The 22363-nt window shown below is 35.0% G+C and overlaps 1 protein-coding gene across 1 annotated transcript in view; it reads left to right on the top strand.

The window, feature by feature from the left end:
• Positions 1-2693: 2693 nt before the first annotated feature.
• The window catches only part of LOC134839277 (chondroitin sulfate proteoglycan 4-like), a 56848-nt gene continuing 37178 nt past the window's right edge, over positions 2694-22363 (top strand). The window contains exons 1-2 of the mRNA XM_063854775.1: positions 2694-3147; positions 12867-16631. Of these exons, the coding sequence (XP_063710845.1) occupies positions 3081-3147; positions 12867-16631 (3832 nt within the window). The 5' untranslated portion in view covers positions 2694-3080. The remainder of the gene's footprint in view (positions 3148-12866; positions 16632-22363) is intronic.

The raw sequence follows: 22363 nt of genomic DNA, 5'->3' as shown, positions 1-22363 counted from the left end.
AGCGGGGTCGCGTCTGAGAGTAAATTTGGCAATGTTTTTGAACTGACAAAATCGAGCTGCAAAAATGCCGCTCAATGCTTCTTTGAACATTCCTTATATCAACATCAGTGAAGTCTGGGCTAATTTGGTTCGATTTTTAATCTCGTTTTGTTTTTCAAAAATATTTCCGATTGCAAAAAATATCATCTAATCAAACTAAGGAAGGCGTGTAGGCTCTGAGTTTTTGAGATATCCCTTTGGTTGAAAGTAGTGCTTTAGTTGTTGATACTATTTTGATTGAAAAATTCAGCGAAAGATTAAACGTTTGTTGATGAGCTTTTATGGGAGGCACTAAAGTGGCGCTTCTTTATTTGAAGTTGTAGCTGGTAATTGATTCCATAAAATAGGACTTTCCCTTTCCGACCCAAAAAATCTACCTGCGTGACTTCATAAACAATTTTAACCCAATGATGCGATTGGCCGATTCGATGTTTAGCCAAAGTTTATTTTTCGTGAATTTTAAATTAAGAAAAACAAAAAAGAGAAGTTTTCGTTTTTTTTTTTCATTATTTATTCATGATTGTCATTAAAAACTACTTTTTAATAGAACATCAAGCCTTTTATTTTCTGCACCTCAACTGTCATCAGGTTGTATTGTCAGTTTCAATTCGGAATAGAAAAAGACCTCAGTGGTTCGGGTAATCCTCGCCGTTAGGCAAAAGCAACACAATGACCGTTTCAAACATTCTTCTGATGGGAGTTTTAAGTATAATGGAGGTGGGGCGTAGCATATGAGAGGCCGCTGCTGCACGATGGCCACGCGGCAAACAATGTATGATGGTGTATCAACAAGCCTAAGTATAAACCAGGTACCGTTTAAAACAGCCGAAAATACTGGTCAGTTCCGTAATGCTTTTCAATCTTCAATTCAAATTAATGAAAATTAGTTCGGCTGGTTTATCAAGTCTCACTTTCAGTTCATTTATACTTCGGAGTTGTTGCTTGCACAATGGGTCGGCACGCAAAATTGAAATGAATGAGTTTAGCGAGTGCCATCAGCAGCAGCATAGTAGCAATGGCAGTGAGTCTTTAATCTAGTTAATTGAGACTGCGCTATTTGTGTGACAGAAGGATGCCAAAACTTTAGCAGTGTCTCGCGGGACTTGTTGAGAAAGGCGCATTGTTCCACTTTATAGCATCTCAATTCTTTCTTAATTTCCTCTAATTCTGCGCCCTTTGTTTCCCAACATTCAAATTCACTGAAGACCCTCTCACCTCGCCCGCTCTCAACTGTTTGCTCACATTTTTCTCATTTTCTCCGCCGCCGCACCGCTTTCCCTCCTCTCCTTAATTTGCAAACCAGACTTAACAGAACCAGAGATCTTTCAGTTTCCGGCTAGTGGCATTAATTTTTTTTACTCTGGTGCTCATAACTTGAAGAGAAACCAATCAAGGTCTATATCGTACTTCCTGTTATACATTTTTTTCTGCATTATAAGCACAAAGTGTAAGAATTGAAGTTGCTTCGAGTTTTTTTAGACACTTATTGTCATGAGTTTCTCTCTCTTCGGTAAATTTTGAGAAATTTGGCCAGTAATTCAGTTTTTGACTCTGGGAATTATTTACGATTAAAAAACTTTCGACCCGCATTTTCTATCATTTTCAAGTTTCAAATTTCAGTGCTGAAATCTACGAAAAAAGTGTGTTGAGTGTTCGATTCTTTTTCTATCGATCTGGGGTAAAAAGACATGGCGTTCAATTACAGAATAACGATAAAATGTTATCAAAGAGGAACACCTTTAATACGGCGAAATAGTCAATTTATGTTCTCCTCCATCCCACCGTAACTCAGCCCCTCATTTAACAGTTTTTAAATCAGTTTTCTAGGAAGTTTTTCAAAATATGGCAAACAGTGAAACACGGGCATGTTGAATTCGGGCATGTTTTTCGTTCTATCAAAAGGACTCGAAAATTGATTTTCATCACAACAAAAAGGCAGAAGTTTGATGTTAGCCTTACGGATAGAATTAAGTCAGATCAGGTTTTCCATATCCATCCTTTTTCGTTTGAAAGCTGGTTAATATCCGGTCTTCATTTTTGAGAATGACAAAGTTTGATAGTTGCACTTAGCTAGATTTTTTTGTCGAAGTATTGATTCCGAGATTTTTTGGTAAAATAACAAGTGAATTATCACTTCTCGATTTGAGTTTAGATGTATCGAATTGTTTTCATTCTAATTTTCTATAATCCTTATTTCGAAATGAATTCGTTCTCTTAAAAGCAATTTAAGGTTTTTTTTTAATCATGGTTATATTGGAATGAGTATTGTTAGAAATAGTCAAATCACTGGTTTTGTGCGAAGCCTTAGGCTCCTTGAATTGGTTTCTCTTTAACTGCCCTATTCTTTCTCAAGTTAGCCCAGACTGCATTTAATCAAAAAGCGATACCCCTGATATTTATCAATTGTTAGCCCAATTATATTTTGGACCTCTCCATTTGACTTTTATTTAGTAGCTTCCTGACTTCGCACGTGATTTTAGGTCGGTTTTTTTCACCCGCAGATTGAGGCGCCCGGCCCCTTCCGTTAACAAACAATCGACAATAAACCCACCACCCGACTACTGACCACATATGATCTGACTGTTCAATTCTACCTTCTCTCGCCCTCTCGTTCGCCATTCTCTCTCTCTCTCTCTCTCTTTCTTACTGCTTCTTCATTCCATCAATCCGGGCTAATGGTCTCTCTTCCCCCAATTTCCACCATCCCTACTAGTGCCACTGTCACTGAAATGTCATCTTCAAGTGCTCCAGTTTAGCCCAGAATTGCACGTGTGGCCCATCTTACCTGCTGCTGTCAATCCTGATGTGCCCTCGCTTAATCAAATTCTTCCTTCCCTTTTCCAGCCGCCTTTCTTTGATTGAACATCGTATAATTTTATATTAATTTTTTTGATGCATTAATTATCAGATATTGGGTTTTTATATCTTCAACGGGCACGTTTTTTGTAATTACTTCTTGTTGTCCAATTTGAGATAAAAATTATGAATTAACTAATTTCCTCAAAAATTCCATTATTTGTTTACCCTTGACTTTAGATGGTATGATGATTTGTGAAAGGATGATTTTGTTAATGGTTTTATTTTGTTCGCTTTCGATCTCTTTTGGAGGTAAGCTGAGATGAAGTTTTTAAACAACGCAAATTGTTTTTAACCTTATTTAAATGACTGTATTCTAATTAAGTTAAATTTCGATGTCGTTTTTGGTGCTTTATTTGTTGCCTAAAAGTGATTTTATGTTTCTGTTTTCATGGTTTTATACGAAGGAAGGTTGGCCCCTTGAATTAAGATTTGTAAAAAAAGAAAAGAAGTCATTATTTATTTTCGAATCTCTTTAACTCTTCAACAATCTCCGAACACCCCCCCGTAAGGTACCTACTATGGAATAACTTCCCCTATAGAGAACTAATTCAATGGTGAGGCATATGCTCATTTGTACCTAGTAGCGAATTCTCCTTTCGCAATAGGGGGATGAATAGACTATAGTTAAATAGTTTCTGATTTCTGAAAGGCAAGAATTGGCATGTTTTTTTTTCGGTTTTGCTGAAATTTTAATTTGAGTTTAATACCGAAAGTTTTCGATTGAGTGAGACTAAACTAAAGTAGGTTTCAAAAAATTTTGTAATTTGACATGGACTATGTAATGGAGATGACGAAGAAAAAAGAAGACCCGTACCCGCTCAGAATAGGAAGAATGAGCAGACTGCTCAAAGGCGGCCTTAAGTTTTTTGTTCGATTTTTAAGTTATCAAAACTGGAGCTTCTGATTCTTAAATTTAAGATTAAATGTCGAAGTTAGAATTTGGTCTGGTCAAATTTAAAGTCAATTGCGGGTCTGGTCATTGGAAATTTTTGTCTGGCCACTGAAAGTTTTTGCGATTCTGTTAATAACAGACATATTGCGAGAACAATTGTCTTGCAATAGTGAAAAAGACTCTTTTCCCCGTAAACAACTTTTTCTATATTTTTTTCTGATTTAAACAATTTTGTCTTTCAATGACAGTCGCTCTGTTACTCGTACGGAAACTTACTAGCTCGGATTTTAATTTTTATTATCATTAAAAGTAATTCAAGTGGGGTGTGGTGTAAAAGTTTCAAGCGTTAAAACTTAATCGTTCAAATATTTTTGTTACAACAATTTATTATGGCAATATTTTGTTTTCGGATCAGTGGGCGTCTGCTCAGATATTTTTGGCGTAGTGAATGCTCGATTAATGATTCCAGAAGCTAAAAAAACTCAGGTAGTTCTGTTTCTCAAATTTTTTCTGAAATTGAATTTCTTTTCAGAAATTTAAGAAATGTTTTTTTTTTTCGACAGTAATGTTTTTTCAACAACTGGATAGCTGAAGTTTTTAATGAAATATTTTTTTGCTCACGTGTTTTCATCTCAGTTTTGCCGGCTTACTTACCGCTTCGCTGTTTTTTTTTCGCTGCTTTTTTACCCCTGGCAATTGCTTATTTAGGTATTTTTCTCAAATGGGTTCATTTAGGGCAAATTTAGGTATATAAATGAAATTTTTGATACATCTTTTCATTTTGAAAGTGCTATTTTGGTGAGGCTTTTGAATCAGGAAGCTGCATTGGAACCAGATTATGATTTGATCTGCAATTAGGTAACAAAGTTGATGATTTGTAATTCATCAATTGAAGTTAAAAAGTATTTGTTTCTTTTTTAGAAATTTTGCTACTTAGTTTGCTTAGCGAATTTTTGGCGAAATGCAATTAGCGAATTTTTGGCGAATTAGTTTGTTCAGCGAAATGCATAATCTCTACAAAGTTTGGTTTTACCCTTTCCAATTTATTGCATGAAAAACTAGTCTAGTTGCTTTTGTTTAATTACATTCCTAATTATTACAAGCAAAATTTGCTTTTTTTGCAAGTTGAAGCTCACGAATAATTTGCGGTTTTTTTGTTTGCGAAGCTGCATCTTCGCCTGTGCTCAAAATCTTTTGTTTTAGCGGCTTCTGAGTTTTTGTTGGCTAGCTTGCCATGCTATGTTAACGTTGTATCGCAAGTGGCGCAAAGCTATACTTCGCCTGTGTTTTAATTTCAGTTGTAACCCGATCAACAGCCTTTTTTTAGTTAATCGTTGCTGAAACTTTGTCGATTTTTCATGGAAATTGCTGTTACTGAAATTAAACGTTATTGACAGAAATCAATCTTTTTAAATATTTCCCCTATTTTGAGTTACTGAAGTTCATTTTTTGTTGCTTTTTTTAAAATTGTTTTAATCAAATCAGAAAAAAATCAATATTTTTTAAATTTTTGGCTAACTGAATTGGTAACGAGCAAAATGCGAATCGAAAAAATGCAAAAAGAAAACATTTGTGAAAATTTGGAAAAGCACAAGTAATATGGAATTGCGTGTCACAACTATTACATACATAAGAGAAAAGTGTTAACAACGTCCGATGATACAGGGAAAACTGCAAAAAAGCCCAAAATTTTTGATTTGTTTCGACAACTGATTGGGGAGAAATTTTAGGCTTAGGTGTATTTTCTGTTCAAAATCAGTTTAAGCTTCTTAAAAGTAAACGAAATTCAGTGTGGTATTATAATAAAGCACACTTAGTCGAAATTTGAGCAGGAAATAAAAACTTAAATGGAAGTTTGCAAAAGCTGAATTGAAAATCTTTTTCGCGGAGTCTTCAGGTGCAACAAAATCAGGTGCAACAGAAGCTTCAAATGGGGTCGAGTAAACGGTTTTTTTTATATTTCTTGTAATTGCGGTTTTATGTGATAATCTGTGGTTGCAAACTCCTGCACAGTAGCTGTATATTGATGTCAACATATTTTTTCTGAGATATTCTGCTATTTTTCATTATAATCAAAGTTTTTTGGATGTAAATGTCGCCGGAACATTTTCCGCTTCGTACCCTTCTCAGCTTCGTGTATTTTGCTCCTGCTAATCTTGTTGTAAACAAGTGTTTTTTTTTCAAATCTTCTGGGTTTTTGCATGAGTTTCAATGTGTTGAAAATAGCTCATAAATTCACCACTCGGTTTTGTTTTTCATTGAGTTTGCTGATTTTGAAATCAAGGGTGCGTTCTTTTCCTTTTCCCCTCTGTTTCACTCTGTGGTTGAATATGATTGTATCATAATTCATAGATATCCGTTTTCTGCAAGATTGCAGGTCATTGGTGTGCTTGCTTGCACTTGAGACATTAATTTACGCGTTCATTTTTCACCAGCCTAAGTCGCTTATTTTTTTTTTGAAATTATGTCCACATCATCCGGCTCTAAATTACAATCGAATCGATGCTGATGGTTTTAATACAGATTGTTTATTTTTTTGTCATCGGAAAAATAAATATGTATTGGGCTCAAAGTTTAAAAACTGCTTCGTCTTTGATAATTTTTCACGCAATTATTGGGGTTTGAAATGTTCCAATTTTACGATGCATGAATATACGATACGTTCCATGCATGAATGTCGAATGAATGTTAACGAAACGAGTGGACGGTTGCTGTGCAAGTAGCGCAGAAAGTCCTCAGCACAACGTTTTTTATGCATAGTATGACAAGAAGATAGAGAAAAGCTTAGAATTTTAGTAATTCAATTGCTATCGTCTACAGTTTTTTTCAATATTCAATATACAAAACCAAAAAATTCAAAAATTTGGAAGCGCTAAAAGAAGTTTCGAAAACTTGTTTTTCCGGATCAAAAGTTTTATTCACAGCTTTAATGAACACTTCTCATCTTCTTGTGCTCGTTTAAATTGTTCAAAATTAGACTAAAAAGCGTTAATTTATCTCAACTCCGAGTAAACTTTTTCTCAATTCAGAGTAAGCTAAATCGTTTTGATATTGTTCGAATCTCGAATTAAATGTATTTATAGTTACATACAGTCACGGGACATAGAAGTTGCAACTTTTTGGTTTCAACGAGCACATGAACGAACAATTTTTTAGTTTTTTTTCGTTTTCTCTGCAACTGTTTAATATATAAGATTGAAATTTTAATTAATGCTAGATAAAACTATTCGGAAGGGCTTAGCTGGACCGAATATGAGAAGTCTTCTTTGAAGGCGTAAATAAGCCAGTATATCAAAACTAGTTTTCGAGGTGTTCTTGCTCTGGAAACATCCTCGCAAACAGTATTAAGAATTTCAACTATTAGTGGGCTCAAATTAGTTCTCGGGAAAGCTGTTGAGCTTGACTTAAGTTGTATACTGCTGAAAATTGATCATTGAGAGAAATGAAAGAGCTATTTGGTCGGCGTCAAAAATGCCATAACTGTTTTGACGACACTTTCATTAAAAGTTGGGAGCTTAAGTCCTCAAAATAGGACAAAATCTACACGCAACAAAACTGCTAATGACAGTCCTGTGCATGAGCTGGAGCAGTATTTTTTTTCGAAATGTTTGCTGGAAGCATCTCGATCAGAAGCGCAAAATTTTTCATAAAAATTCGGACGTTTTGTTACGCCGGGCCCAATAGCTCTTCTTAACTTTCCTAACTATCAATTTTTGGCGGCAAAAAGTAAGTCAAGCTCAAGAGCTTCTTAAAGAAGTATTTTGAACCCAATAATTCAAACTCTTTATATTGTTTGCGAGGATGTTTTCTCAGCAAGAACAACTCTAAAGCTAGTTTTGGTATGCTGACTAATTTGCGCCTCCAAAACAAAATGTCTCATTTTTGGCCCGGCTAAGCTCTTCGAAATAGTTTTATCTGGCATATGTCAAAATATCAATCTTATATTTCAAGTAGTCGCAAAGAAAACATCAAAAACGTGAAGAAAAGTTTCGTTCATTTGCTTGTTGAAATAAAAAAAATTGCAACTTCTATGTCCCGTGACAGTATCACGCAACCTATTCTGATGATTATTTGTAGTACATGATTTTGGGTGCAAAATGACTTAGTTTTTCCTCACTCTCAGTGGTCGAAACAATCAGTTAATCCAACGCCAAGGATAGTCTCTAGGGATGGTCTACAAAATGCAGACGAACGCGAAAAGAACATGCTATTCAAATGCAATGTGAAAGCCTTTACCTTGGCGATAAAAGATCAAAAAATAAGAAACAGTAACAATTAGTATTTTGAACCCAATAATTCAAACTCTTTATATTGTTTGCGAGGATGTTTTCTCAGCAAGAACAACTCTAAAGCTAGTTTTGGTATGCTGACTAATTTGCGCCTCCAAAACAAAATGTCTCATTTTTGGCCCGGCTAAGCTCTTCGAAATAGTTTTATCTGGCATATGTCAAAATATCAATCTTATATTTCAAGTAGTCGCAAAGAAAACATCAAAAACGTGAAGAAAAGTTTCGTTCATTTGCTTGTTGAAATAAAAAAAAATGCAACTTCTATGTCCCGTGACAGTATCACGCAACCTATTCTGATGATTATTTGTAGTACATGATTTTGGATGCAAAATGACTTAGTTTTTCCTCACTTTCAGTGGTCGAAACAATCAGTTAATCCAACGCCAAGGATAGTCTCTAGGGATGGTCTACAAAATGCAGACGAACGCGAAAAGAACATGCTATTCAAATGCAATGTGAAAGCCTTTACCTTGGCGATAAAAGATCAAAAAATAAGAAACAGTAACAATTAACACTTCAGAGCAAGTGGATTTTATTTCAATCTGTACTATATTTTTGTTGTTTTAAAACATTGATAACAGATTTCGCACTAGGAAATTTTCTTACTTTATGGATGAATAGAATTTTTTTGTAATGAAACATAGTTGGGATAGAGGTAAAATCTTAGATTTGTCCCTTGCAGATAGTTTGAAGCCCGATCAGATCATATAGCAACTTTCAGTTATCTTTTGCTTTTTCGCTCAGAAGGTTCATTCGACTAAAACCTGTTTCAGCTTATGTCATAGAGGCGTAGTTTTGGTGGCGACTGTGTGTGCTCAGAAGGTTCATTCAACTCAAACTGTTTAAGCTAATGTTTATTGTATATTGGTGTGATCTTATGTAGGCGTAATTAACTTTGGGTTTCATATTCCTTGAAAGTTGAATTTCTATGACAACATTTTCCAGCGCAATGATTGTAAACAAAAGGGATGTCAGATAATTTGCTGCTTTTGATGTAACGCATGTATTGCGAAGATTAGCTTGTCAACTGTGCAAAAATTGGGACATAAGTTTCAATGTTTTTACTTTAAGGGTTCGTTTAGAAAGTTTTTTTTTGCAGTCTTGATACAGTTCGGACGGTATGTTAGTATTCATTAACAGATGCCGTGTTATCATATTAACTTTGAGCTGGAAACTATTCGGGTGTGAAGGAGAGTTTGAGACAATTAGGAAGTCGAGGTTAATTTTTGCTAAATTAACTTACGGGAAGAAACGCTTTCCGATTTAGTTTTGAATTTGACTTTTTTTTTTACAGATTAACAACTTGACTATCAAAAGCACTGAAATATTTGATAGCTTAATTTGTGGTCAATTCAAATTTAGCTTCTTATTCTGAATTTTTGGCGCGAAATGTACGTCAACACCTCGGACGACAAGGGTGAATGTTTCGAATTCAGCCAGCACCATTTGTCTTAGTAAAATGATTTGTTTCAAGATTTTTAAAGCCGTTCTTTCGTTTGTCTGTTGGCGTTTTTTTTCGGCTTGGTTGCCGCATTACGGATTGTTTTCTTGAGGCAATGCTAACAGTAATTGAAAAACTATTGACGTATTATTGTTATGGTGCTTTTATGTGTTTTGCTCTATGATTTTCTGATGCTAACTCTCGAAAAAATATTGAACGTTTTTCGATATGCCATATTAGACGATTATTTTGATTTTTTTATTTGTTCATTCTCCTCTCAATCACAAATTCAATCCATGGAGCTTTGTCTTAATTTTTTTCAAATTACGTTTCAATTTCATTCGTAAAGCAGGTTTTTTCTTTTCCATCTGTTTTTGAATTTAGTAAACTTTCAGGGCGTTTGTTGGGCCTGTTTACATAAGAAATATTTGTAATATAATACGTTCATTTTTTGAGTCGCTTAGCAGCTTGAGTCGCTTATTTTTGTTCAATTATCTGACATGTGCATAGCATCAAGCGTTAAATGACCATCGATGCTAATCGTACAAGCTTGTGTAGCCATCTGAAAAAATTTTGTGTCCTGGGCTGTTTTTTAAAAATGTTTCGCCTATGATCATTTTTCGAAGTCGTGGTGGTTCGAAAATTGCCAATTTCACGACTTGGAGTTGAATGACCTCTTCAAGTTCCAGTGGTTTTTTTAGTGTAAGGTTTTTTCTGAAAATTATCATATGTATACATACATAAATATATTTTTGATATCCGCTGAAGGTTTGAATGTGATTTTCAGTTATCTCAATATGCATTAAATTAGAGTATCGATAAGAGAAGCTTTTGGATAGTATGAAGTATCCCTCGCACACTTTGATTCCAAAACAGCCTGCAAAAACCGTAGAAATAATTAAGAGTAATGAACGTAGCGAGGACTCTTATATATGTCTTACTGATTTTTCTGTTGGTTCTTTTTTTCAGGAAAAAGTCTTAAAATTTGTTCACGCTCAATTTTGATTTTTCGCGGTTTGACTTGTGATTTCTTTTCAAGTTCAGTGCATTTTCATTTTTAAAAGGAAGGCAAACTCCACTATCGTGATCGACTTCAAAACGTGATCGACTTCTAATTTCGAAAATGGAAATTTGTTATCAGATATCCCAGTGAAATAAAAGTTTTGCCTACTGATCCAGTTTTATCAAATTGGGTTAATTTTAACAAAAAAGTGTCCATTCTAAATTGTTCTACAAATTCAAAGAGCTTTAAGGCCATTCATTTTTTTCTTCGAAATTTAAAAGTGGAAGGTTTTTGAAAAAGAAAACAAGTCAGTTTTTGTTTCTGTTTCATTGCGTTCATTACTATTTTCCAATTGTCAGTTGGCTATGTTATTAACTTAGCTAAAAAACAATGAAATCTTTAAGAAGATCAATTAAACAGTCTAAAAACATGAGAAACAAAATAGAAGGCAGTTGTTCTGTCAAGTAGCGCAGAAAATTAAATCCACATTCTTGAAAAAAAAAAGGCTCAAAAAGTATAAACATTTTTTCCAATTTGTGCCGTTTTTTGTGCGTATTTTGTGAAGGAAGACAAAAGCTTATAAGAATAATTTTAAAGTAGAAAAAATCAAATCATGAGTTAAATGGTTTTTAATTAGACTATTGCACAACGTTTTCTGATGATTTTTGGAAACTTATTTTGCGTGTAAAAAGTAAGGTTTTGCGAAGACTCTCCTCACTTGCAGTGGTCGGAACACTAAGGTGATGCAACGCAATGATTAAGGGGATACTCTACAAAATGCAGACGAACATAAAGAAAAAAGACTATTCAATTGCAATTTGAAAAAAGAGAAACAGTAAATTTTAAATTTCGAGAGCAAGTGTATTGCAATTGTTACTCTTTTTTGTTCGCTTTTAACATTGTTCACAGAATGTGCTCAGCAATCCGCAGTCCTTGTTATCTATGCGCAGTGAATTGGCGCTTCACTTTACACCTCAGAATTATATCAAAGTTTTCAATCAACTGTGTTTATTTGAAAATTTATTACGTTAAAATGTCCTTTTGATGTCTGCATCTTTGAAGCATTTCAACTGATTTTTGAACCCGGACCAAGTAACTCTTTTTCTTATTTTGTCTGTATTTTTTTCGGCTGCATAAATAGTAAGTCAAGCTCATGAGCTTCCCAATGAACCAACTTGAGTCCATAAACTCAAATTTATTGTGTTGTTTTCAAAGATGTTTCCGCAGCAAGAACTCCTGAAACGAGTAATGAAATACCCAATTTTTAAACGCCTTCGAAGAAAGATTTCTCATGTTTTAATCCGGCTAGCCCCTCCAAATGGTTTCATCTAGCAGTATCATTAAATTTCAACCCTATATCTTAAATTGTTGCAGAGGAAATGACAGAAAAGTAAAGAAAAAAGTTGTTCATACGCTCGTTGAAATCAAAAAGTTGCATTTTCGGTGACTGTAGCTTGTTTTATAAAATTCCAACTTTGGCTCTTATCCGGCACATTTCGCTTAGAAGTAATGTACATGCCTGGGTCGCCAAAGACCAAGAGATCAAATCCGCCAGAACCTGTTCTTAATGTAAATTTAAAAGTGCACCCTTAAAAGAAAATATTGTAAAGTTTCTGAAGTGAAGTGTACTAAAGCTAATACAAGAACTTTTTACTCTCATTATTGTTTGCTTTTATTCTGCTTTTTGCAATTTATTAATTGTTAATTCTGTATAAAAACAGCTTATAATAGAGTACATCCTCTGATCCTCCTCTGATTTCGATGTGACAAAGGTCGCCTTTTGATGTTTTCTGTTCGCTTGCAGGCCATGCTGGTTAAAAGTAGACCAGTGAGTTGTTGACTACTGATTTCCGCTTTTGGGCTCGTCTGGGATTTGGATCTATCAAATTTTGGGTCTGGCAATTAAGAACTATTAAATGACACATTGTTTGTGACCAAATCAAAAGCCATTCATCCCCTGCTCTGTCAAACCACAGAGGATTTAAAACTCTTCTTCTTTCTTTTTTTTGGTTCTATCCTAACCGAACTTGCTTTGAAAGGTGCTTAACTCTCCTTTTGTTGGTAAATTAACAGCGCGCATGTGTTCCATAGGAGTGGAGTGAACTTTGTTCCCTTTCTCCAGTAAAGTGTTCAGATGTTTTATTCAAAATTGAAAGATTGAATATAATTTTTATTGGTCCTTTAAAATAGAACGGTCTTTTAATCAAATGTTGTAAATTGAAGTCATCCTGTGATTGTAAAAGTGCTATGTTTCATTTTGAAAGTTTTTTAAACGAAACTTAATGACAATCTGTTTTGGATCATCTAGTGAAAGTAATTGAGGGTAGCTTTTATTTTTTTTAGTTTATGTCAAACAAGAAGACAGTTGGATAGAATTTCAATTGAATCGGACAGAAACCAAGTATTTAGTCGACATTCAAATTCATATAATTGAACTACATTCTTCTGAATTCAATCTCGGAAACGCCGCGATTTTAACAGTTTTCAGTCATGAAAACAAAGAGAGCAATCTCGAATTGCTTCTCCAAAAAACAGGAGACGACGATCGAAATAGCCTGGATTATATTGTCAAATATGGAAAACAACAGATACCTATTGCAAAGTTTCGAACGGATATTTATCACGATTTTAAAACCACCGATATCAGAGTGGTACTCTCTAGATTCCACCTAACAGTTCAGTTTGCCGAATCTTCTTCGCGTGTGCAATTGGCAGAAGTAGTACCCTACTTTAATTTCTCGACGCTACAACTCGGTACGAAGGATTCGAAGTCGCTGATAGCTTGCTATGAGGAACTTAAGGTGAACGAAGCACTGCTAATCGAAGAAGAAGCTCTCAACTCAATAGAAAAAAAACATGTTGTTGGATACTCCAATGTCGTGTCGCGATGTCTTCCGTTGAACCCTTGCTTTGTGATAGAATGTCCTCAAGGTTCTACTTGCGTAGAAGCGGACCACTATGCCTTTTGTGTCGAAATTGGAGACTCGGAAACGGATAAAGGGCTTCAAGGGGATTCGGGCCTCGGTGGACCCCGTAAGCCGACGGCTACTCAAATTCTGAAATCGCTCAACGTCGATGAAGGCTGGAAAGTTGCTATTGATGTATCAGAAATAACTTTACCAGAAGAAGTATTGGCAAAAAACGTGTTCTTTAACGTGACTAGATCAGGTTTAACATCGCTGCAGCATGGAACAATTTTGAACAAAAATGAGAAGACTTTAACCATTTTTAACTTCGAACCTGCGCGAGCGGGAAATATATTTTACCAGCACAATGGTGGCGAAAACTCGAATGATAAAATAGTGATGCAAATCTTGACTAGAACTCAATTTAATACTTTCAAACCGGAAAGTTTTGTTTATATTCCGGTGTCAATTAACCCAATCAATGACCAGCCGACTCTTTACATAGACTGGAATCTGAAGTTCTTAGTGGAATCAGGGTCTATGAGGGAACTAACAGAAAAGGAATTGGACATCAAAGATTCAGATGACAGCGCAAAAGATTTAAAACTTTTTGTAATGTCTATAAGCCAAGAGTTTTCAGAAGTCTCTATTGTACGTAAAGTTCAGACATCTGGTAAAGATTTTAGAACTGAATCTGTTTCTTCATTCACGTACCAAAACATGCTTGACCGCGAAGTGTTTGTCAAACATGAAAGCAAAAATGCGGGAAATCAAGCGAAATCTGTGAGAATTGAGCTACAAGTTGCGGACTTGAAATCTTTCGGCAACAAGACTTTTCTGCACGTTGAAATCGTAGACGTGAGATTGCATGTAATAAATGAACGATTTCTGACGATCGTTGCGGACTCGCCTTTGCTTTTAACCGAAGAGGCTTTGAGCATAGCTGTGTACCCTGAAAGCGAATCTCTTTTTGTGAATGCGGATCAAGGTCGCCTGAAATATTTAGAAGATATGATAACTATCGCAGTTACAATTCCAGATCCTAGTCAAATTGATTCGCAAAAATTGGATCATCTGGATAATTGGCAATCTGCGTTCGAATTTTCTCAAGGTGAGCTAAGAGCTGGGAAAGTACGAGTTGTATCACGCATAAGTCCGGACGTGGGTTCAAACCAGAACGGTTTCCTCGACCTCAGAGCGAAGTATAAAAATCAGCTGAAGTTTTTCAGGATGAGCTATATGATAACATTACAATCTTTCGACGTGAACCTGAATAACTATTTTGTCTTCGGCTCGGATACATTTTCGCAGACAATCACGGGAACTGATTTGTCAGCAAAGTTGTTCCAGCCGCATCCGTCTCATACAGTGCCTGCCAATGATATCATTTACACAGTGACGAGGGTTCCGGAATATTCATACATCTATTTAAACCAATCAAATAACTCGATGTTTCAGACTCAAGAAACATCTGTACTTGGTGTGGGGTCAAAGTTCACGCAAAGTCAACTTAATTCTGAGAAAATGTTTTTGAGAAGAAAGTTACAGGCGCTGACGAGTGTAACGGATCAGTTTTTGTTCACTGTAGAAATAAACAGCTTAGTGTCAAACATTTTCTCTTTTTTGGTCCATGTTACGGCTATTCGGAACTCCAACTTTAGATTTCATCAGAACACTTTGAGTGTGGATGAAGGCGAACAGATAGTATTGACTTCTTCGGTATTATCAGTATCGTGCTCTTTTTCCGATAACTTCTTTTTCTACATTACCCAATACCCGACGCATGGACGACTTGAAGTTGTAGGAACCAGAATGAGAAAACTAGTAGCGTTCACCTACTCGGAATTAAAGCGAGGAGTTGTGTCGTATATACAAGACGGATCCGAAAGCCGAACAGACGAAGTGAAACTTCTATTGTCCCCCATTACGATTCCAACATTTACTTCCAAAACTGGTAAGGACTACAAGTTACCGATAAATAATATCAGCATAATTTTAAACATCTCAATAAACCTAATACCTGACAATCGGCCAGTTGTCGTGAACAACAAGGTGATTAATATAACCTACTCGGATATGATTTTAATAACTTCGGATATTCTGAAATGTCATGATCCAGATATTGACCAAACAGATGCGAATATTTCGTACACCATTAAACCTTCGGATCCGAGTTTGAAGTTCCTAAACTGTAAAAGTATTGAACAAGTTCTGAATATTTTCACTCAGCAAGACATCCAAGATTTGAAGATCTGCTTCCGCCAGCAAGCTGACACACCAAGATCTGAATCCATTATAAGAGCAACAAGCTCAGACCCTAGTGTGAAAAATTTAGCGGATGAGATTTTGATTACAATACATATCAAAATTGTAGATCCGTTTCTCGTAGCCAAGACTTCCCAAGAGATATTTCAAATTCAAAGGGCGCAGAAACTGAAGCTAGACGCGAGCATAATACAGATAAATTCTAGTATTTATCTTGACCCTTTTCGGACCATGATTGCTTTTCAAAAAACCATTTACGGAAAAATCATGAGCAATAAAACCGTGGTGATTCAGGAGTTTTCATATTGGGACTTTTTGAAACAACTTATTTCGTATGAGCATACATCAAACATCGGAGATGTGTTTGAAACAATAGCGTTAACCGTTTATGCCCAGAACTTCCAGAGTACCGTCTCATTTCGAATAAGAATAGTCGAAGATATGAAGGCGCCGAGTATTGCAAGTCTTCAGACATTTTACGTCATTAAAGGAAAAGAAACAGTTTTAAGTAGAAACAACTTGAAAGCTGTGAAGCCGTATGAAAATAGCACCCTTGAGTTTTTATTAGTTGAGCTGCCTCGAAATGGAGTCTTTTTCTTCAAAAACAATTTCGGCCCAAACTCTATATTTCGATTTTCGCAAAGCGACATCGATCGTGGCTTAGTCGTCTACAAAGCTCTCAAGAATTCGATGAACGATCGAGTTCGGTTAAATGTTTCAAATTTCGACCGGGTTGTTGGACCTTTCGATCTTGAAATTGTGATTTTGCCTGAAGAGATGAATATAGAAACGATAGATGTGCAGATTGGACAGGGAAAAGTGTTCCGAGTTCGTGACTTCGTGTCAGTAAAAAAGCGAGACTATGATATAATAGAAATGAGTGTGGAGATGATGCAGTATCCTTTCCATGGACAATTGAGACTACAGCAGAATGCCAGTAAGTCTTGATTAATGTTTACCTTCGTTTTTTGCGTATTTTTTTTTCTCGCCCAATTTCGCATCCATGGTTATCTGGCAATTAACATTTTGAGTGTTAATAAACATTTAATGAAGTTATGAACCTTTCGCTTATTATTTCGACTCAGTAGTGCGAAGAAACTTTGGGTTCTGTTTTTTTTCAATTCTAAATCAAGTGTCACAAAGTTTTCTGCAGGGTCGATTTGTATTCCTCATTGAAGACCGTTTTAATGCTGGCGATCAGCAAGATTTATCAAATCAAAACATAAGCCTTTTTCAGGTTCACAACTTGTTGATCGAAATCACTAAAATTTTTTGTGAACAGGCATATTTGGTAAACAGATATGTTTTAGCTTGTCTCTTTTGTAAATTCCTGTTCAATTGGAATTTTTATAATTATTTTGGCTGTAAACCAACTTGGAATTTTTCTTTTCTCTTTTCTTTTTATTCGTCGATCATCGTCTAATCGTGTTTTATTCGTCGATCATCGTCTAATCGTGTAAAGGCTTATTTGCATCATATTGCTTCGTTTGTAGACGTTTCGTGGGTTCTTGGCAGCATGTGCAACTACACTATTTTAAGTTGAAATCTTGCGTAGCTGAAAATCTGTTGACTGAGGTTTTTGTACTCCTGGGATTTTTACCTAGGTTTTGACAGCTTAGCTGCCTGCCTATTCATAAATTTGCTTCAATGCAAATTTACTGCTGATTGTTGTCTTCTTCAACATGAATGTTCTCGAAATTGAAAACAGAGCCAACTATGAAAATTAGGTAGATAGTAACGTTGGCATTATCAAATCGGAGGTTTGACTTTTTTAAAGCTTTTTAATTAGTTTAACACTTGAAACATTTACCACCTTGGTTTTTGTTCAGTCAAAGTTAGTGCCTAAATCCGCAAAAATGGTGTAAAGGTAAGGCGCATGCTTGCGATGGTAAAATTCTGTGGTTCAAATGATGTTTTTGAAACTTTTTAATGTTCTTTCTTCAGCTTTTTTGAAATATAGTTTCTTTTCACTCTTCTTTGATTCAGAAAAAGCAAAATGGCGGTTTCTCCTAAAGTTTGATTTTTTATGATTGCAATAACCTGAAAAAAATCATATTTTTGCTGTACAACAGAGTGAAAATATGTTCCCATTTCCCCCCTCTTCACATCAGTTTCATTCGCCTCGTTTGAGCTTGTCAAGAGAGTTTTTACGAATCATAACTGTTAAAGAATGGCTAGATCGGGGCCTACTTTTGTAAGATTTGATTTTTTTTGAAAACTTTGAAATGTTAATTGCTTTCTGTTTTTTTTTTACAGTTATCGCTTTCTTGTTTTTTACAGTAGTTTTTTGTACGATGTAAATTTGTGATTAATTTTATGGAAAGGGATATGAAGCTCTTCTTTGCCTCTGTGTTTTCAATATTGTTTTCGAATAACTTTTTGACTTAAAGGCTTTTGTCTAGATGTTCTGTCGGGTAGCTTGCCATGTTATGTTCGTAATGTAGCGCAAATGATGCTAAGATCCGCTTCGCCTTTGTGTAAAACTTGTTTTAAGGTCAACGCTTGTATTATAAGATCGGTCAATTTTTTTCCAAAAAAGCTCTCAAGCGTCTTTGTTCAACTTTAATACCTGGATACGGCTCAATGTCTAGTAGTAGGCGATTTTTGGTTGTTTTATCGGCTTAAAGAAATGACATTTCATTGCTGTCCGCTAAGTATGCAAGTTTTATGTATGCATCAAGGTCTATTATTCAAAATCTTCGTGGTCTAATGGACTGTCTAAGTGTTGCCTATGACGCAGCAGGCAACACACTGCCCTTGGCAACAGACTATGAGCAGGCTGTGTTTTCAATCCCCTGCTGTCCCAAGATCTTTTACATGCTTTTTACCTTTCTGGCTTATTTTCGTGTTTAGTGGAATCTTCATAAACATTTTTTGCTTGTGTCTGCGAAGTGCAGCTGGGCCTCTAACTTACGATTTCCTCACCCATCAAACAAGTTTTTAGTAAAAGAATCAATATTGGTTTGCAGCGAAAAAGATACCTGTGGTTGAGAGTTTATATACAATGGTCATGCAAGCGGGCTGTTCTTGTTGATATATTTCATGGCGTTTTGTGAATTCTAATTGTTCTTGTTTTTAAGAGTAATGAACCTAGTGAGTACTCTTATATAGGTCTTGGTGATTTTTTTTTCATGAAAAAGTGTTTAGTTTTGTTCACTCTCAAGTTCACTTCATTTCTTTCGTTAAAGGAAGGCAACCTCCACTATCAAACAGCAAACATGTAAAGGTCGTGAAAAACGAGATCGACTTCTAATTCCGAAAATGGAACTTAATTATTAGATTTCCCAGCGAAATAAAATTTTTACCTTTTGATCCAGTTTTCTCAAATTGGGTTATTTTTGTCTGTTTACCAATCATTAATTGTTCGGAAAATTCTAAAAGGTTTCAGGGCCTATGTTTTACTCTGAAATTCGAAAGTTGACGTTTTGAAAAAAATCAGTTTTTTTTCTGTTTCCTTGCGTTTGTTACTTTTTTTCCAGCTGTCAGTTGGCTATGATTATGATTTACCGGTTTGAAAAAATCAGCGCGAGTTTCCCATTCCGCGATTTTACGTGCGAGAGCAAGTGTCTGTTAATTGGGAACCCGAATTTTCCCCCGGAAACAGTTTCCTTAATAATCTTCAACTTGCTCTTTTATTGAACCCCAAGAACTTCCAGGTTCCTTCCCTTCTGACCTAGAGGTTGCGCCATCGCTACCTAAGTGTTTCCTCTTCGTAAGTTTTGTTCCGTTGCGAATTCAATATAAAATGTCTGGCTTGTTTGTCTAAAATTAAATTTTATGAGGTGATATCTTTAAGTTTGGTAGCTCTTGTTTTTTCAAAAACTTTACTAGACTTAAAACCTAGTTTTTTTCAACATTTTTCGTTTTTTTTTACGTATGTTTTTTTTTTATGTTTCGTTTTTATTGCAACTGTTGTGAAGCTCTGCTTCCCTTAGTTAGTTATGACTCCCGTCGTCTTTATACCGAGGTTTGAATTGGAGTCCCGGTGTATCTTTCAAGGATCAATTACTGTTTCTCTTTACCCTTGCGATGAGCTACTGTGACCGGACTTTTTTCCCTACGAGAAATTTGTTCATAGATTGGACGAAATGGTAAGCAATATCAACTGTACAATGTCAATAGATGAGTTATTAGCGTGGTCTGTGTATTGATTGCATATGTGTTTTGGGTGCACGTTAATAGTTCTTTCAAAGTAATTTTTCGGTGAGAAAAATTTTCGATTGGGCGCTGGATTTAGTCGGTCTTTTTTCTATCGGCTTATTGTCTCAATGTTTTTTAAGAGTCGATGAATGTAGTTCCGACTCTTATATAGATTATAATGATTTTTTTTCCCGGAAAAGTCTGGAAATTTGGGCACTTTTTTTTCGCGGTTTTACTTTTGATTTCTTTTTAGGTTCGGGTAATTTTCTCAATTTGGATTAATTTTTTTATCAAGGAAGGTCAAATAATAGATTGTTCTTGAAACTCAAAGAGTGTAGGGCCATCTGTGCTTTGAATTTCGGAGTTAAGAGTTTTTTAACAAGTTTGTATTTTTCTGTTTCTTTGCGTTTCTTGACTCTTTTCCAACTATCTTTTGCAGGGTTGCATAAGAATCCGATTTAAATTAAAAAAATCAATTGAATCGGATTTTTATATGTAAATCGATTTTTTTTAAATAGAAATCCGATTTTTTTCAAAAACTGCCGAATATCATGGAAAAATCAAAAGAAGTGTTACAAAAATTTATTGAAATGAAGGGTATTATGGAAAGTGTTGATTAATTTTCAGTTTTGGTTTAAAACCTTCATTCAAAATACCAGTTTTACAAAACTGGAGGGTAAAATTTGGCGTGTAATTGGCGGGAAAACACGCCACCATCTGAGAAAATTTGAATCTTCATTTTTAGAAATTGATTTGTCTTTTTCTGCGCAATTTTTTTCGCTTTTTAAAAAGATCTGAAATTGATCAGTATTTATAAATCTTTTTTGTAGCTGACGAATAAATTAGAAAATATTGTTTTTAGATTTTTTAATCATTGAGGGATTTGCAACCGTTTGCTTTTATCATTTCTTTCGTGCAGAGGTAATTTAGTTCAAACGTGGATCGTTTTAATATTTTCAAAAAGTTTCTCAGTATCGAGAAAAACTGGTTCAAAATTTTTGATTTATTTTTCAAATTCGAACGAATAAAGCGAGCCAGGAGGCGCAAATCAGTTTATTTATGCTCGTGTTAAGCTCTTAATTTTAGGCAAGTAAAGTAAGTTTTTTAAGTTTTTAGCGTCATTTTGGGAACCAAAACTTCAAACAAAAAAATCAAAAACTTTCTACAAAAAAATTCGAAAAACAAGATGGTTTTTTTGTTAAAACATAAAGTGACCTTCAAAAAATATATTATATAATAAGCAAAGTTCAGATTATCGAGTGATTGTTTAGTTTTTGTCTCCCTAGTGGTCGCAGGGTGGATTTTTTTACAATTCAAGATATGCCTATAATTCATTTGCTGCAATCGCTGTAGTTTTAAAAACAGTTGCGTATTTGTTTTTATTCGGCTGACGATTATTTGAAACAAAGCTTTTTTTTCCTGTTTTGATTTGGCTGTGTTGAGTTTTTCAAATGAGTCTTCATAACGAATAGAAAAATGGATTGTTGTAAGTCAAAATCGGCGTTAAAATAGTTTTTTGAAAAGTATGAACTGAAGTTTTTGATTTGATCATTCTCGGTATCCTCTACAAGCGTTGTTTGGGGTACCTGGAATCGCATGAAAAAGGTTGAGAAATTGTGGAATATCGGAAAGCGGAATATCTAATTTGAAAGAAAAATAATTGGACTAAAAATTCCAAACGCTAGTTGGAAAAAGATAGATAATTATTATCCAGAAGTGCATTTTTGATAAGGCGAATGAGAATTTTTCTGGGCAGAATTTGCATACTGATAATTTATTTAAACAGCCTGAGTAAGATGTTCTTGTTTGACAATACAAACTATAAAATTTTAATCTGAATTTTATTCTTTTCCTTTTTCCAGATTGGCTCTTTTTTGTTGTTTTTAATCCACTTTGTTACCGCAGGTCATATCAGTTCATCGCTGTCACCACGCTTGATTTCACCGCTCTTCCATGTAACACGTGAAACGAAAATTCGTAAAAAGTGGCAATAAGTAATAGGTGGCATTTCGTAACAGGCGACAATTCGTATTTGTACGTTAAGCGACGGTTCACGCGCACTAATTTTTTCGTGCAGAACAAGCGTTCGCTACTTGTGAATGCCTTACTACGAAATCAATAGAATATAAGCTGAAGCTGTGATTGATCAAGTGTTTGCGTTTTGCGGAGTTTTGACTTTTACATTGAAATTGTCAAATATCGATTATGAATTTTTTATTTGATTTGAATTAGTTCGTTCCAAATTTCTTAATAGTTCTTCGGGTGTGTTCAAGGTTTCACACAAAATTAGAATGTTTGAGTGATGAATCGAAGTCTCTTCGGTTTTGAAGGGTTCGAAAATTTTTGAAAGTTTGTTCAGTGACGAGAAAAAACGGTTTGAAGTTTTTGTTTTTTCGTCTAACTTCAAGCTATTTATTTTTGGCTATCATTTCATAGTTTTCTATTTTTCATTGGGCACTTCCTTGATAAGTAAAAAATGGAAAACTTTTTGAGATTTTTTTTCGTTTTCGGAGAATTTTGTAGTCGAAT

Source organism: Symsagittifera roscoffensis, chromosome 2, assembly GCF_963678635.1.
Source record: "Symsagittifera roscoffensis chromosome 2, txSymRosc1.1, whole genome shotgun sequence".
Lineage (NCBI taxonomy): Eukaryota > Metazoa > Xenacoelomorpha > Acoela > Convolutidae > Symsagittifera > Symsagittifera roscoffensis.
The sequence above is the reverse complement of the archived record's forward strand: the minus strand, read 5'-3'. Positions and strand labels throughout refer to the sequence as shown.